This window comes from Micropterus dolomieu, linkage group LG10 (assembly GCF_021292245.1).
Source record: "Micropterus dolomieu isolate WLL.071019.BEF.003 ecotype Adirondacks linkage group LG10, ASM2129224v1, whole genome shotgun sequence".
Taxonomy (NCBI): Eukaryota; Metazoa; Chordata; class Actinopteri; order Centrarchiformes; family Centrarchidae; genus Micropterus; species Micropterus dolomieu.
Window position 1 is genome coordinate 9,646,799 of NC_060159.1, and position 17,982 is coordinate 9,664,780.

The window sequence follows — 17,982 nt, forward strand, 5'->3', positions numbered from 1 at the left end:
TATTCACAAATGACAGTACCCAGCCACAGCCTGATCGCCCTGCTGCCACCTGGGAAGTGATATAAAAGCTTTTTCCCCCCAAGCTATGAGACTTTTAAACTCAAATTCATCCTCAGCACTGCTCAACTGAATATAGTTTATTTCTGTCTGACATTTTACGATTTCTTTTGTATTACTGCCATGTTGCAGAAGGGAGTTACAAACTTAATTTCACTTTACAACCTGTTGTAATGTGACAAATAAACCTACCTTCTATAAGACCTCCAGGTTCATCTTGAATTTGTAGGGAGTTACAGTGGGAATTATCTGAGGAAATGTAGTGGTTTCTAATTCACAAACTCCATGTACTAATAACAATGGGTGTGCAACACACAATTCTCCTTTCCTCTGTCTTGACATTTGCATTAATGTGACAGTAATATGGGGTTCCACCAAACACCTTAATCTAACGACTTACTGATAATTATTCAACAATATCTCTTAATTAATGCTTAATTGCATGCAGGGGAACTGGAGAGATCTGTTAATGCTCAGTTTGTTCCATGTATACAGACATCAAGATCTCAGTCATTTTGAATAAAATTACATCTCATAGTTTATGATTTGGGGGTATTTACACCAAGCATGGAGACTGAAAAAATAAAAATAAACTCTCACAAGATTTGACTGCAGAGGAATAGATGTAGGCCCATAATAAACTCCTGAAGTGTAATGTCCCGGATTTCTATTTAGCTACTCACTTTCTCCCAAGTTGGCAAGTGTGAGGAGAGAGATGTGTGGAAAACACAAAAAATAAACATTTCAGTCTTGCTCCTTCTCACCTCTAAGACTCAATACTCAATGCTAGTCCTCTCCGTGAAATGTTGTCTGAACTGATTTTGGACAATCAAGAAACAGTAACCATTCATTTGGACATATATCCCTGTAAAATAAATACCAGACAGGACATTTTCTTTGGAATGACATTTATTACACAAGCAATGAGCCTCTAACTCGAAATGTACAAAAAGAGCCCTAAAACACATTAAATCAAACCCTTCCTTGACTTTAGGTTATTGATCTTTGATTGGTACAGCTGAAGTGTCATTATTTACATTATGTTCCATGTCCTCAGAGGTTTTAAACTTTTAAGACATTAAAATGATTTTGGTAAATCCTCTGCAGGGATTTCAACAACTTCCTGCATTGTTAGAATAGAAAAAAAAAAAAGACTGCCAGCAAGCTACACTACATTCAGCCTGCCTAATTCCACTAAAGGAATCCATCGGTTAGAGCTATTGATCATTTTGTCCATCACTACTGTTGGCGCACTACTGAAACATTTTCATAAAATAATCCTTTTTTACAAACATTTTTTGGATCTTTAAAATGAAAGAAGGCAGACAAACGCACTGGAGGAAACAAAGCTGCCAACATTTATATGTAAAACTCAAAATCCAGTGTAACAAAATTACATTTTAATTACATTACTACTGTACAAGCAAAACCAGTCTTTACACTTTTCAATTAACTTCCTGTTTTGAAAACATAACATTGCGGCCACACGTGAATATGACAATGACAATAAAAGCTGATTGCAACCAACAAGGGAATCTCTTTAAAAAAGATGGGCATGAGCAGCGTTGTGCTATTCTCAGCCAAAACGTCATTGGCCTTTTTTGATACTTAAGTAACATAATTTATCCCACTGGCAGTGGACCGGTATCGGAAACGCAAGATCTAATTTCAGAAGGCGTCCTTTAAAACATTTGTAAGATTTTCAGACTCAGTTATAGTGACATGTTAAGAAACAACAACATCAACAACAGTAATTCAAAGAATATAGCATCTGTCTGTGCATCTGGTTGAGGAAATGGTAACAATTACAGACATTTAAAGTTTAGGCAAATATGCGAGTATGTTGTTTGTCAAAGAAATAGAGAAAAGCAAATGTTGCACTGGTAGGTCTTGACTCTGAAGGACATGTGACAGCTGTAAATACAGCTCAAACACACTGGCATTTGTTCTTGGCTAAAGTAAAAGGCCAAAATAGTGCCAACTGTCCTGTTCCTGTCCTGTCTGAGTGTCTTTAATAAGGCCTTCATTAAGGACACTTTAACTTGATGTCATTGTGACATGGCCTCAAAGCAGATAGCAGATTTACACACGACAGGAGTTTAACTTGGAGCCAAATTAAGTTTAAAACTCAACTTCATCTCTATAAATCATTTCCCCCCCCAAGTACAAATTACTTATAACAGGGGAATCCCAGGCTCAGGAAAATTCAAACGTTACAAGCTGGCTGGTAAGGTCAGATGCAACCCAAGAAAACTGTTTTGTCATCTAATAAAGTGGAACTATGCAGATTGTTTTACATCACCATGAGCTGAGGAGCTCCTGCACCAAAATCCACCTAAATACCTCAACTCAAGTTTGATAAGGATTACATGTATTTAAAAAAAGATTTTGGGAGTGGTTTGTGGTAACTCAACTGGCCACAATAATCAAAGCAATGTTTAGAGAGGAGATAGTCAACTCCTAAAACATTGTACATTGCATGTGGGTCTGTTTTGCTGACAGTGGAACTAGTGAACTACCGAAAAGAAACTGGGTGGAGTAAGTGAGGTGGCCTCAAACTTGTCAGCACAACCTTAAACTATCAGCTAGAGGGCTGAATGTCAGACACAGCGTGGTCTTCCAGTAGGAGTATGAGCCCAAACACACATCAAATCTCTAACATCTGAAACATACTGATTAATTTACAGAGTTTATTGTTGAAACAGCGAGTCCTCTTCAGAGATAAAATGTCCACTGATTCTGTCTGAGACACAGTCTGTGCATAAAAGCTGAAAGTTAATCAATGCGCTCCAGTCCCTTCAAATAAAGCTGAGATTTAAAATGAAACACCCCCAATTTATTCAAAAAAAGAACCCAAACTTCTGAGTTGATGTGACAAAGACTTTGGTGCATTTTGTTGCAGAATACATGACTCAAGCGCACATTAACTTTTCAAATTAAACCTGCAGTGTGGAACTTGTGTATCCCAATTCTGACAGGGAGAGTAAATACACCACACTGTCGACAGGAGTTGTTGCGGTCGCTAACCAATGACTGCTGGTTAGCATAAAACACATCACTACCGGTTCGCCAGTGTGAGATTGTCGCCACTTGCACCACATTTAAATGTCCCACACTCAAGCTTTAACTGTATTGATGTTCTACTCACATGGAATAAGACTGCAAAAGTAGGATATAAATGATCCCTTACTTCAGATGTTCCATATGAACCATTTTAAGTCAACCCAAGCACAGAAAGTAAGTTTTCATCACATCAAATATTATTCTCTAGTTAAAGACAAAGTGTTCAATACTTAATGTAAATATTATGTGTGGCTGTACTGAGAGGAATTGTATGTTTTTTTCATATAAGGAATAGTATTATACATTGGTATGTGTACTTATGATGCCTCACGACACACTTAAACCAAAAAGGTTTTGCAGTCTGCCTCAAATGAGCTACCATAGCTGCCGTTAAAGTCTGCCCAGAAATTGATTTCAGAGCTACATACTTTAGTGCAAATGAAAGTTCTGTGGCATACACTGGGTGGATACTTAAGGCGATCATTTATAAACATCCAAAGAAATTAATAATAAAGCACAAAACTCCACAAGTGTTCCTAATTTGGATGTTGCAATTGTTGGGACTTTCTTTGTCAAATAAAAGTAAAAAAGTCTGGATTGACGAGGCCCAAAGCTGATGACTTTGTCAAGAAAACTGACTTGATGCTCGTCTTAGCGGACTTGAAAAGGTTCACACAACTGATATTTCATACAAACAAAAACAGAGAGGAACTTTAAACAGAAAAGGTCTGCACATAAGTTAGACAGTATTACCAGATTAAATTACACCCATGTATATAAAAAAACAAATGACAGAAGTCACTGATAAATAAGGTTGAATACAGGAAGAACCCTTTACACTGGGATGTTACTGGGGGGAAGCATCTAACTGGCTGGCTTTATTTCAAGCCAGTTTGCGCTGTATTACAGCTGCCATCAACATGATGGGAATGCAAAACTTGAAACCATAAAGGGGGCATGCCAAATCTTTCCCATCAAGTTTTAAAATGCAGCAGGACTTAAAAAAACACTTCAGGCACACGTTTGTCTATTTAAAAGATGCTGACTGGCAAGAGGCCCTGGACACATAAGCCTGTCATAATCACTGAGTTTGCGTTACAGTGATTGCTGCATAAAATAATTCTGATTACGTACACACTTGGACTGCACACGCCTCGTCATGCACTGCTAAAGTTCAAATATCCAGTCAGGGGTTTTAATCGAGCGTTCAGATGAGCCTGTATTGTTCATTCAGTAAAAAAAAAAAATAAAAAAAAAAATAAGAAGTTTATTTGTTCGTCCTAGATCCAAATCTCTCAGGGCTTCTGTGTCTTGATTTCCAATAAGTAAAAGCTTTCTGTGCAGCAGAGGCAGTTTCAGTACCTCACAGTGCAGCGAGGTGTGGTTCTGGCCTTGTTTGACCGTAAGTCCCTGACACACCGAGCCCACAGCTGGCAACCAGGCAGCACTTTAGGTGTGTGGCTAACGATCCTCCATAGCTTTTGTAGCGTGTTCTTCCCTGATGGCATTAGTCGGACCTTATCTGTGGCTGTTTGGATGATAGAGCTTGTTGAATCAGCAATAGAGGCAATTAGAGAGAGCTCTCTGACTGACCGAGCAAATTCAGTGAGGCTCTTGCTTGTTTTTCACCTCCATGTTTTCTTTTTGCACAAGCTAAAGACCACAGGCTGACAACATCAGGGTAGGGCAAAGCAAAGTGTACAATGTCCACTGAAACAAAGGAGATATGACGACCTTCTAAATTCATAATCTCAGCATACAATGGGACTATTTCCACAATTTCTGTGGAAGTGTAGTTTGCTTTGCTTTCCCCGATGTTTGCTGGATTATAAACACAGACTGCTGAGTAAATTATTTCTTCTCACACAGGTGCACAACGTATGTGCATGTTGGCAGTCAACTGGCCACCATCTACAGTCTTATGAGTTCATGTGCAACTTCTAACAACTGTTTATCTGCACCAGTTCTTTGAGGTCGGGTTGGTGTGTCAGGGCCCTTAGGCAGCAGACAACCGCAATGTAGGCCACAGCCCACTGTTTGTGTATGAGAGAGTCTGGGGGGTGGGTGCATGTTGAGACATTACTTTCGGTCCATCTGTCTCTGCATGCTCCAACCCCCAACCCTGGCCTGCATTTCCTCCCATCTCAATCTAAAGGATTACTGTCTAGTACTAGTCTAATCGGCCTTTAAGCTGGTATGAGCAGCACTCTCCTCCTCTTTCTCACCGTCTTCCTCCTGAAGCCTGGCCTGCAGCTTGACACAGATGCTGGTGTCACCGCTGCCCAGCGCCTGAAGGAAGAGGTCCGTGTGTTCTTTTAGCCGGTCTAGGTCGTTCTGGGTGCGGCGGTTCTGCCGGTGGAGCTCCTTGGTGCGGAGCGCGATGTCGAGCAGGCCAGATTTGCTCAGGATGTTGTAAGTGTTGCAAAAACGCTTCCGCTTTGTATCAGAGTCACCGTCACTGTGGTTACATTCCCCTGGGTTGTTCTCCTTGGTGGCTGGCCGGGGAACGAGTGTCTGTTTTTTAGAGCCAGTGGTGTGAGTCAAAGACACGGAGGAGGTAAACTCTGCCTGGCTGACAGCTGATGAAGGCCTCTCCCTGGTAGGACTACTGCCAGCACTGGTTTCTGTTGTGTGCCGAGAAAGTCGGCTCTGGAGAAGAGGAGACACAGTGCTCGGAGTAGCAGGAAGACTGGGAGTTGCTGAGCCAGAGTTACTAGCACCATCACACAGACTTCTCTGCTGCTGCTTCTCTCTGTGTCCCTGGTGGTGGGAGGCCAAGCTGCTACCTCTCTCAGAACCCGAAGAGGAGGAGGAGAAGGAGTAAGAAGAAGAGGAGGAGGAGGTGGTGGAGGAAGATGATGAGGAAGCAGTTCCTCTCCCTGAGGAACAGGAGCTGTCTCCAGGATGGGGAGCAATCTTGGGGTAAGATTTCAGAATTGGAAGATACTTTTTAGGACGTCGGTGTCTAGAGGAGGCCTCTTTGGGGGCCGGGGAAGCTTGACGAGAGACCACAGGCTGGAGAAAGACCACCTGAGGTTGCTGGACCACAGGCTGAACCACCTCCACCGTGGGACTAAACCCCCAGGGCTTCAGAGCAGAAGGATTTTCTCCAGGCTGCAAAGGCAACAAAGTCAAAATTGAGAGCTTTAAAAAGCAGGTCCATCACAAGCACTTCTATTTCACATGTTTGTTTACAATGAGACACAACGAAAAGGAATTTAAAATGTGGGAATTTGCAACACTCTTGACATAGAAAATAGTAACAAAAACCATGAGCAAAATGTACCAATTAACCATTTAGTCTATGAAATGGTCAATTCTGACAAACACCCATCACAACAAATTTACACAAAGCAGAGACTCCGGCTAAATGTGAAAACCCACAAACTATAAACTTTATAATGATATAAACCACACATTTGGTATTTCTTAGGAAATTGGCTTGTGATGCAAGTCTACTGACCACACATTCAACCTGCGTCGTACCCATTCATGAGACAGCTGTCACCGGTCAACCTCTGGTTGTCACCATTAGGGAGACTTCAGCCTGCAGTGTAATTCTATACATTTCACCGATTTACATTACGTAATTACCAAAGTTTCCCTTTTACTTTTCTCAGAATCTCTCACTCTAGCTTGCACTCACATGCATGCTTTCTATTTCTCTCTTTTTGTCTCTAAAAAGGTACTAAAATGACTTTTGTACGCCTATATCACTAAATGCATTTCCATCCCTAACAAAGATGCCTGGTCACCCATGTTCAACCCATCTGGAGGGTCCGATAACCATGCCGACTTGCAGTCCATTCATTCAGACAAACTGCAGATGCAGGTTAGACCCCTATTATCAGCAACAAGTCTATTTAAACAAAAGCCTGAAATTTATAATTATATTTTAATAGCACGAGCACTTTGACATTGTACTGACATGGTGTGATGGAAATAAACCATTTCAAATAATCAATGAAAATAAAGAGGTGTTATAGTCTAAAGTGATACCACTGAGTTTAGCATATTAAAGGTTCAATAAAAAGTCTCTGCTCATCAAACTATTTGAGGCCAAAATCTTTTTTTTTTGCCATTAATTCTCCTTTACATCTCTGCTGTTGGTCAGCAAGTACTCATATGTGAATGGTCAATCCTTTTTGGGGACACATTTCAGGCAGCTGTGACTGGAAGTTAAACACAGGCGCAATAAAACTGGACCACAACTTTCCTGTTGAGACCTACTTATATTACTGCCAAAAGTTGAAAGGTTGAGGGCTCAACTTGAGTGGAAGCAGAGAACGGGTTCATCCACACAGATGTGTGTATGTATTTGTGTGTGTTATGAGGTTTAAGTTACAGTGTTATGGTTTTGCAGTGTACCTGTTTGAGGAGGACGTTGTTCATGATGATCATGGGAGAGAGGCTGGAGTAGGAGCCTCCCACCACAGCCAGCTGAGAGGCCTGGGGCCCCGAGCCAGTTGTATGCTGCCCCTGTGGTACAACAGGACGGGGTGAATCCTCAGAGTCTGTGGTGTCCATTATGCTCATGTGCTCAGAGCCTCCATCTATAGACCAGGCAGAAGAGTAATTGGGGTTCAATTAAGTGATACCTTATAATCTAAGCACATAAAATTGAAGAAGAGCAAGGAAGTCGAACCTGAGAATCCAGAGTCTCTCTCTGAATCACCCCGGGAGCCTCCAGACTTCATGATGCGTGGTCTGTTTGCTGCCCTTGAGTGGCTCTCTGCCTTTCTCTTGGTGCTCATCTCCTTTCCTGCTGCACTGACAATGTCCTTGGCTCGAAAGGCTCTCACGGCAACTACATCAGCATATGAAAAGGCTGGGAATCAAACAACACTCAGGAGACCCTTTTTCAAGCCAATGACAGACTAGAGTTGTGTACAAAAACACAAAAAGTGCTAGCTGACATGTTCAGTTAGAGCTGGACAGTATGTTTATCATGATTTGGGAGTGTGTGCAAGTTATTCTAATATTGTGTTTTTAAAAAAAAAAACAAAAAACAAACAGTTCTTCCTGGTCTTAAATTCTGCATTAACATAACAGTTAACGTTAGAGTTTTTCTGGCTCTAACGTTACTGGACAGTCCAGGTGAGTGTAATGAACAACGAAAGCCTATAATATTAGCCATCTGTTTGGCCAACGTTTTCTTTCACCAACAGTACATCTATTAACCTCTCATAGTTTTCTACGATTAACGTAATTGGAAAAAAACGCCAAAAGCGGTCAACAAAATACTGTCAAAGTAACGTCACCGATGTAACTTAGTACTGGTTAATATAAAGATAACGTTGCTACATTTAGTTAGTATGGAGCTAACGTTAACCTAATTAAAGTCTTAACTTAAATAACGTTACCGTAAACGCTACATTTGCATGACATCTGAAAAGGGAGTTCATTCAGTAACGTTATAACGTTTGATATTTGACGGCCTAACTAACGTTAGCTAAAAGAAACACTTCAGAAACGCAACACTTGAAGTTAACGTTAGCACTTTGGTTAGCTAACTTACGTTACGTGCCAACGCAACACAAAGCTAACGTTAGCGCGTTCACTGACTCACTGTTGTAGTAACGTTAGTAAGTACAAAAACACCACAAAACGTTAGAGAAACACAAAAGAATACGCATAACGTTACTTTGTCCTTGGCGCTGTTCCAACGACCCTTTCTTCAAATCTGAGGGGTGCGAGCCTGGGTCGAGGTGCCTGTTGTGTCTCGGCGACTTATTTCTTCCTTATTTTTGTCGGTGTGTCCGATGCTGCTGCAGCCCAGCCAGAACTCGCTGTACCACATTACAATACACGAGACTGCCCGCCCCTCCCCTGTACGTGTCACATGCGGAGCAAGGTGGCAACAGCCGTTAACCGTTGCAGTTTCGTTGTCTGCAATCGTCAACACGGACAGTAGGTGGCCCGTATGCTTACGCCCATCTACAGACAATCGTTCCTGGACGGGCACAGGGCAGGATATACTCATACTTTACAACCAATCATCCATATTTGGAAGTGGCCTTGTCTGGAGTATGGGATACGTCACAGTCTGTGGGCTGCTACGCCCGCCCACGGATCCATTTCCTGGCTTCTGATTGGCCGGCGCAGCCAGCAGCTGAAAAACGTGACCCCTGCCAAATGTGTGGCAAGTTAAGGACATTGTGTTCGTGGGTGTACAGTGCAGACATCGCAGTTGTACTGTCGGTGAATCCAGTGACGCGAGGGTTTGAGCGTAATGTTCTAGTGTATTACATAATAGCCTGGTAGGCCGACAGCTAACCTAAGCAGGGCAAGTTTTCTTTCTGCCGCATGTTTGAAGAAGTAAATAAAACACTGCCCCCGGAACAAAACGTCCTCACGTGCAGGAATGCTGCTCTGAACTGCAGTACTGCAGTAACAAAAATGGAGTAATTGGTTTCTGATGGAATAATGCATATGTGCCTATAGACGGACTTGTGTCTAAAAAACATAAGAGCAGCATAATAGGTCTTCCTCGTGCTGCAGGAGAATGTTTTCACAAAGTAGAAATAGTTGTCCAAAAAAACCTAAAAAGATTACAGTACCTGATGCCACTCAATTGAAATCCATTAAACAAAACTGGTCCTGACACCTACCATATTAGGAAGCTTTTTTCCCATCCTAATGGTCTACCAATGCAAACTCAATAAAACAGAGGTTCCTTGTACTTGGAGTGGATTTTATTTAATCAACTTATCATGTCTCATAATTAGGCAGAGGAAATTACACCTTACAGAAATTCACATAGGCTACATGATTTCTTTTTTTCAGTATCTGTAGCCGTGCAACAGTAGGCCTACAGAATTTGTGTCACAGCAATTATAAACAGGAGTCAATATGCAAAAAGTGAATGAACAAGAAGTCGTGGAGAAGGTCCCTGGCCTCTCTGTTAATGTTGCCATTGATCTGACAGAGAATCATGAACACTTAAAGGTGGATGAAGGCTTTAATCCTTTCCCCTGGCAACTGATAAGCTTGCAGCATTCCACCTGCTATCTCCTGCTGCCTATCCTTAATACATACTATGTCTATTTTTAAAACCTCACACAAAAGCATCTAGATTTTAAAATTCTAAATTGTCATGTTGGTTCATTTAAAAGCAGTTAGAGTGGAGAGGAGTCTGCAGATGTGGTTGTTTGCTGTGATAATTAATCAAACAACTAAAGAATGCCTCGGGCAAGATAGAAAGTCTGATGGATGCACAGATTAGGAAAGATATATGCAGACAGAGGATGAATAGTCACATATGATCAGTTCACAGATATGCAGTTGTTTGTCACTCCAAAGTCACTCATCCGATTAAACTTTGGACAGATGTGGGAATCAGTGAAGGTTTATCTTGTTTTGAGGGAACTGGCACCTGAAAAGACAAAAATAAACGATTAAAGAAATTCTAATTGAGACTAGGGTTTGTCTATGAAATACATCTGTGTGAATGTTATCTGCATTTTGAGTGAGATAAATTGCTCTTTTCACTGACAGATGGGTTTCCTAAATTTGAAAAAACGTGGACTCTGAAGGTTATGGGACCCACTAATGTGTTACTATGCAATCTCAGCACTACAAATCACCACTCAAATGATCATTATGACACTTATATGGAGGGATTAGAGGGTCGTAGATCTCTTAAGACAGAGCCTCTGTGTGTAGTGACATTTCGCAATGCAGAGTGAAAAGGCAAAATGACCTTCTGAACAACCCAAGTAAAATCCAAACCATTCACTTCGAACGTCATACATCATACAATTTAGACCCTCTGTATCTGCTGGAAGTAATTAAAATCCTTGCAAATGTGTGGTCACTAGACCACTAAAGATGGGGTGGAGGGGTCATGAGAATGGGCCTCTGGCACGGTTTCTATGTTTTACAAAAGAATAGGAGCCAAGACAAGTCATGGTGCAGCATTAGCATTGTGCTTGACTACACAACAATAAGGCTACACAGGTTCCTACAGCATAAACAAAATGCTATACTTGATGTGGGAATCTACAGACCACCACCAAACCCAGTCCAATGTCCGGCTTTTAGTGTGGCCGATTCAAAGGACCACCGTAACGCTGTAGTCTCCAAGCCAAGGTCATCACTTTGTGTTGAAAAGGGGTGGGGACGTGATGATACAAGTGTGTCATGAGACTTGATGATGGTCAAGAACAAGATGAAAAGATTTTAACACTATTTTGAAGAAATCTGAAATGCTGAAACATATGAGTGGGGGGTCTGGAGGTCCTCCCCGAGAGGACTAATAAACTGATCTTCACATTTGCAATCTGTGAAGTGGCCCTTTTTACAGAAGCACTTTGTAACATTTTACAAACCTGTCTCCAGCTTTAAACTTTAAAACCTCATAATGTAGTATTTTCAATGCCCATTATTATTACTATTTTGGGAACTTCATTCTTTATGGTAACGCCTTAATTTGTTTACTAATTCAAAATTGGTTATACAACAATTCCCCTTGTCAAGAAAAAGAGAAACAAAGGGGGGAAGAGGCACAGAGAGATTGCCTGGGACAAACACTGCCCTGACCTGTATGAGAAGAGAGTGAAGCCCACAGACAAACATAACAGTAAACTCACTGCACATAAAACTCTTGGATCGGACTATAAAATGATACGTGTGACATTGCCCTGGGAAACCTTTACACTGGCCGCCCTCAGGTTGGAACTATCAGCGGCCTTGGCTTATCGTGCTACAAAGACCGCAGACAGTATGTTGTGATATTGTTTAATCTCATCTGTCCTTGGTAGTCTGACAGTGTGACGGAACAGTGATTAAAAGTAGTCATAAATGTCCAAACATCATGAAACAGTGTGTGTGTGCACCACGGGCGGGGGGGGGGGGGGGCAATCCATCTCTTACTTGCCACAGCCGTTTGCTGTCTTCTTCTGTTTCCTCCTCTGAGGTCTGTCCTTGATAGACTCAGCGCTGCTGTGGAGCGAGAGCAAAGTGCAATAAAGATATTGATGTCTTCAACCCTGATAGATAAATGGTTCTTCTACTGACCTTTTATTATTTAGACGTTTCTGACGGAGTCTAAAACAGGGGGGAAACACAAACAACTGTTAGCTGTGCTATAAAAACCTCAATTTGCAACTGGCGTTTACTAGAAACACTTGGTAATTTACCTGCATTCACATGTGTGATGCTCCACAAATGTGAGTTCCACTTCGTGCATAGATATCATAGGACGAATCCTCTTCACCTGAGAAACAAAGGAAAGGGAAAACTAAAACTGCATATTGGACCATATATTTAACAAAAACAGGAAGTGCATTTTTAACACTTCCCTTTAGGTATTTCTGATGAATCATTTCTGATTAGAGATCTTGCTGCACCTGCAGAGTGATGTTGCGTTCAAGGGTAGGCTGGCACACTAAGTTCTCATCCGCACAGCAACCAGAGCATCGCCAAAGTGGGACACAAGCAGGTATGTAGATATACTCCACTTCTCCAGGGTACTCCTGCTCCACATCCACCAGCTGCTCAATGGGCCGACACATGCTCTTTGCCCACACCTCCAGGAATGGCATTACTGCAAAACCAGTTGAATATTTAGTCTTTAAATCATTTGCAAGAGGAGACTATGCCTTTTCGGCAGGATATGATCAAGAGCACAACCCTTACCTCCTGAGTGGCCCTCTTCTGGAGGGTGTGAAATCTGCAAAATACACAAAAAGATAAGTAACAATTGCCATCCCTTTAATTTCATTTGATTTCAAAACATTAACATTAATGCCAAACATGGATGTAATGATAAAGAACCTGCAGAAAATTAGGAAACTGACACAAAGAAATGGTCACAAAAATAGTGGGATCATTGAGCAGTTGCATATCGCCCTCTTGTGGCAGAGAAGAAGTAGTGCACACACAATGATCCAGTAAAAACAATGATGCAGCATGGTTTCAGCGGTTTACCACTGTGCTGCTGTTTGCAAATCAGCAAAAACACAAAGCAGTAAAATGAGCCAGCCAACAACAAAAATGCACATGATTTCTCAATTTGTTGTAATACTGTTAGATTTATTATGACAAGGAGCAAAGAATGCAAAGAAAAACAGCAAAGAATAACTGCTGCCTTTACTCATGGGAGTTTTGACACACAGTAAACACAGCTAAAACAAAGGCTGTTCTGAAAGGTATCATGACACAGCATGAATTCTGTTAAGTTCTCACAACCCAGCCTCCACACTCACGACGGCAACGTTCCCGATCTTTGAATGGCATATTGAGCAGAAACAAAATTGCAAAGTTGATCTTGGCTCACTTCTTCTTTTGAATATCAACAATCTTTCTCTGACTCTCTCTCTCCTGCTTCTCTCTCACTCTGTGAGCATTGATGGGAACATTGTCTTCTAAATGTCACACGCAGAGAATGCTTCATAGGACCACCACAGGCTTTATTGTGGGATTTGCATTCGCTGTAAGTGAATTTGTACTTGTGCCAGATGCAACACAAACCAATTTTTCCCTCTCTAATTTTGTAACTTACACAAATCTTCCAAGCAAATGTGCAATGCTTATTATCATATGATAAAATAAAATAAAATGACATGAGATAAAGGTTGTTCTTGGCAGTCTTCTTATCTTTGGTTTCATATGTTTTTTCTCTCTCACACTTTTCCCCAGCATACCTCCAATCTCTCCCAATAAAATTGTTGGGTTTATTGTTTTCTGATCTGAAATCTCATCTGGGCTGATGAGAGTCTAGTAAATCAAAGTATTTGTTGGGGTCCAGATTGGATCTTTTCTTGAAATTTGGGGACAGTTGCAAACCTATTTATCAGACACATTTTGGAAACTATATAGAACAACTAATTAAGAAATAAATATCAAAATTTTCCCAGGTATCAATGTTGTGATCATTTTGAATTTTTAAAAAGGGTACCAACATTTTTAGATGAATTTGTCCTGATTCTGGAGGCTAAATCCACATTTTCCTCGTATTAATTAGTGCTCACGTACAGTAACCACAGCCAGCTGCACATGAAAAGAAGCAATTCCAGCTCCATTCTTTTTTTAATGTGCAGGGGTCAGGCTTACAAGATCTTATCACATGAACGTGCAGGTTGTCACACTCTCTAAAAGCTCTATAATGATTTTATCACTGACTGAACCATTCATGCTATATTTCAAACCATGGATCAGTTTGTTTTTTACATGAATTTAATTCTAACCAGTTGCATTTAAACTGTCACACTGAAAGCTGATTCCATTATTGACACTACTGTTGTACATGTTCTAAGAACTATGGGGATGGACTAAATGTACTCTGGATAGTATACATTTCACAATATCTCAGGGTGACTTAAATGCACACATTAAAACATTTTTATGTTATTCCACAGTCCATACGAGAACCCCTTTTGAATATATATTCCCATTTATAATCTCCCCACATAAACTACAATGCATATTCAGTGTGCAGTCGACTCCCCGCTGGCTGATACTGAATGTGTCTGTTTTGCCTGAGGGTGATGCTGTGCACAACCAGAAAGAGAAGTGGAGGATAATACACCCTCACCATGGGAGCAGGAACCTGGAGCTGCAGAATCTCCAAACCATAACTGCACTCTCATGTCAGGCAGCATTTCTCTAAATAAGTGATACACCTCTGGCTGAGTTCTGGTGCTCCGCTGAGTTTATCACAGTACTGCTCTCACGCACAGTAGGCCTGTATCTGCTCGCCTCTCTCTCTGAACCCCGATCAGTAACACACAGGAACTGCATCTGTAGCTTGCTGGTTGAGTCAATATCTGTACACATGACGGTAAAACATGGCGATTCCCAAACCCCTAATTACAGGTAGTATCTACAGTGTGGAAAAAAGGCTGCAGTGTGAAACAGATGTGTCCTCTCACAGTGAAAAAAGTCTGCCATTCAGATGTGATTCCTGTTGGCTTTTGTTTCACGTGAAGAGAACAAGAGAGTTGAGATGAACAGACAGCCTTCTCCTAAAAAAGAGAAATCTTAATCCTGTTTTCAACATGACTAAGAGTGCAACATATCACGGGATAAACTGAATTTCAGATAAATTGCCACTATGATAGATATTAGTCTTAATATAAATATTCCACTACAAATGGCACAGCCGTTCACAAAACACCGAAACAAGAAGAAGAAAAAAAACACAACGTGACTTGCTGTTGGCAACATTAGGCTGCAAAAAGGCGTGTTTTGAAATATGATGAATTACCTGCGCAGGTACCCGCTGCATCAGAAGAACCAATAAGAGATGCGAGATTCCGATGAAACTTTGCATAGCGCCAAAGATAAGTTACCTCCCCTCGTCTACAGTCGGTCAGTAAGAACTGGAAAAACTCTAAATAGCAGCGTTGTGAAGCAGCCGGGGTTTTCATTGGCGCGTTGTTCAGCTGCGCGAGCTGGGATGAAGAGTATGTGCCAAACCCTTAACTATATATACAGCTGGTGATCAATAGGAAACGTGACACAATTAAATTCAAGAGAAAAGATGATGGAACTTTCCACATCTAGAGTCCTGGAATTCATATCATCACGTTTTATTTTTAGTTATTATTATTTTGTCTTATTTTATATCTCATATTTATAAACTATAAACTAAATTAGGCCTATTTATTTGTAATGGTAAAAATAGTCATGATTAATGCAAGCTAAAACAAACACTTTGAACATCTACACAGGTACATTTGCTGTCTATTGGTATAATACTGAACTGTTTAGGACATGCTGTTATATCAATGTAGCTATGTAGTTTTATGCCCTGGATACTGATCACCTGCAATCTGTTACAGTGAACTAAGTCTGCATACTTTTTTACCCTCAAAGTCTCATTAGTGAAAAAAATGTTACTTTCAGTGAAAAGCCCATGTCTCCAATTGTATTGATTTTGAATTTTTCAGATAAAATCAAATAAGAATTTCGTGTTTATTTATTGGTTAAGAATTCATTGTCACAGAGCTGAAAACATGACCATACTCATGTAAAGTTGAGATTTTGGAGATACATGGTTTTCACAGGCCAATAGACATGAAATTAATGAAAATCAATGGCTGCCTGGAGCAGTAGGAAGAATTACCACAAAACATCCTAACTGTCATGCATCTGGTTCCTAATTTTGAGCAGTTGGCTCCTCTGCCTTCTTTATGTAATCGTGCCCTCAGAGTGTTGCCTGATTAGTCTTGGCAGAAACGCAGCAGAGCTGAGGTTATCAACACAGATGCTGCAAGAATGAACAGAAAGTCTCAGAGGTTTCCTCCTTCGTTCCTGTTTTTTTTTGCATGTTTATGCACAATCATGTGTTTATTACAGATACCATATCTGGTATCGTCAGTATATTTCTGGTATGATTGCTAAACAACTGCTGTATGAACGCAGCCTTCCTATTACACAATGCTTGGCTTCTTGTAGTTGTAGATGCTTTCATTTCTTGCTGATTCCTGATTATGTTCACGTCCCAAAATGACTTACAGGTGCAGTGATACCAGCCGTATACCAGCCGTATCACGATTCTTGTTTGCTCATTCTGCAGGGCATGAATGACAAGCACCGAGGTGCCCCCATGTTTATTAGGAGGGCTCGGATGTGTTTTCACAGCCAGTGTGATTTACAGGGTAATGGGGCTGGAGTGTGCTGAAAAACAGCCTCTGAGGAGGAGATAACGGAGATGGATGATGCCTCTCGCTCCTTGCAGTCTGTGGTGTTGGACCAGCTGGGTGCTCGAGTAGGATAAGTCGTGTCACCTTGTACAGTACACGTCATTAATTAATGTATGAATTGAGCATTTTGCAATATTCCTGATGTCATTGAAAAACAAAAGACAAAAATGTTGTGCCTAGCAAGTACTAGCAAGTTCAATGGGAGTTTCCATTCATTCCATTTCAGCTCTCAACATTGTCAGTACTTATCATTATTACTATTCAGTCATTACACTTCTGTCACATACTGTTATACTACACACTTCAAATTTTATTTTATATTTCTATATTTTCTATTTAGTTTATTATTCTTTCAATTTCTTTGCCTTGTTGTGTATTTTTTTCTGATTCTGAACACAGAATGAACTTTCTGATAGATTTGGGTGTGTGAGCTGTTTTTGAACCTCCTCGTCTTCCAATGAATGGATTTCCAGCACTCCTTGTGGGCAGGGCTCACCCACTCTTCATGCTACTTCTCGCCCAGACTCCCAGTCTGATAGACAGAGGTCAGACGGACAGCTGCTGCTTCCTGTCTCTGGGAACCACACTTATGCTCCAGTCCCAGTCCCCATCAAGGGAGGATGGGGTTTCCTTCAGCTGGAGCAGAGGCAGCAGGTGGGACTATACAGCTCTGTATCGTCCGATGTGGGCAAGGCTGTGGCTGTCTTCAGTTATATGGTCAGAAAAGGGATCATCTAAGTAAGGCTGTGGCCTGCAGCAACTGGTGGGAGGTCATATAGGTAACAAAGCCCCAAAATCCCCCTGGAGGTAAAAGGGGCTCTGAAGACCCTACATTTCATGGGAACCGATTTGTAGCCAGATTCAAACCTGGAAGCTACAATTATTCACCTATAAATCACCAAAATCACACGCACTAAGAAAATGTTTCCAACAAGGATATGTATGATTTGGGGCGGTAGTTTGACCTTAGATCCGACGGATTTATTGCCGTCACTGAAGAAGATAGAGACAGATACACACCTCCTAACAGTCATCTACAGCTCGGTGGCTGCAGTCTTCAGTTCGCCGCTCAATCTTTATGCCTGTTATCAGAATTCAAACTCAGATTTCCCACACTTTTTCCTTTTTCAGCCAGCCTTTAGCTGCAGGTGCATTGTGGGTATTGCTACTGGTTCCCAAGCCCACAGTAGCCAGACAGACCAACACAGTGATG

The 17,982-nt window shown here is 41.2% G+C and overlaps 2 protein-coding genes across 4 annotated transcripts; both read right to left on the minus strand.

Annotated features, from left to right (window-relative positions):
• Positions 1-948: 948 nt before the first annotated feature.
• Positions 949-9,119, minus strand: cipcb (CLOCK-interacting pacemaker b). Of its 2 annotated transcripts, none has more exons than XM_046060748.1 (4): positions 8,765-9,119; positions 7,766-7,927; positions 7,489-7,673; positions 949-6,234 (listed from the first exon to the last, which is right to left on the minus strand). In XM_046060748.1, exons 2-4 carry the CDS (start codon positions 7,872-7,874, stop codon positions 5,296-5,298), a joined length of 1,233 nt encoding a protein of 410 aa, XP_045916704.1. In that variant the 5' UTR covers positions 7,875-7,927; positions 8,765-9,119; the 3' UTR covers positions 949-5,295. The 2 variants fall into 2 exon arrangements, with proteins under 2 accessions (XP_045916704.1, XP_045916703.1); XM_046060747.1 differs by lacking the exon at positions 8,765-9,119 and adding an exon at positions 8,484-8,718.
• A 678-nt stretch (positions 9,120-9,797) lies between these two features.
• pgfa (placental growth factor a) lies at positions 9,798-12,937 on the minus strand. 2 transcript variants are annotated; one of them, XM_046060753.1, is made up of 7 exons: positions 12,921-12,937; positions 12,760-12,793; positions 12,471-12,667; positions 12,261-12,337; positions 12,139-12,168; positions 11,995-12,063; positions 9,798-10,495 (listed from the first exon to the last, which is right to left on the minus strand). In XM_046060753.1, the coding sequence occupies exons 3-7, from the start codon at positions 12,663-12,665 to the stop codon at positions 10,459-10,461; spliced, it is 408 nt and encodes a 135-aa protein (XP_045916709.1). In that variant the 5' UTR covers positions 12,666-12,667; positions 12,760-12,793; positions 12,921-12,937; the 3' UTR covers positions 9,798-10,458. The 2 variants fall into 2 exon arrangements, with proteins under 2 accessions (XP_045916709.1, XP_045916707.1); XM_046060751.1 differs by lacking the exon at positions 12,921-12,937 and having other exon boundaries at positions 12,760-12,859.
• Between the last annotated feature and the right edge of the window lie 5,045 nt (positions 12,938-17,982).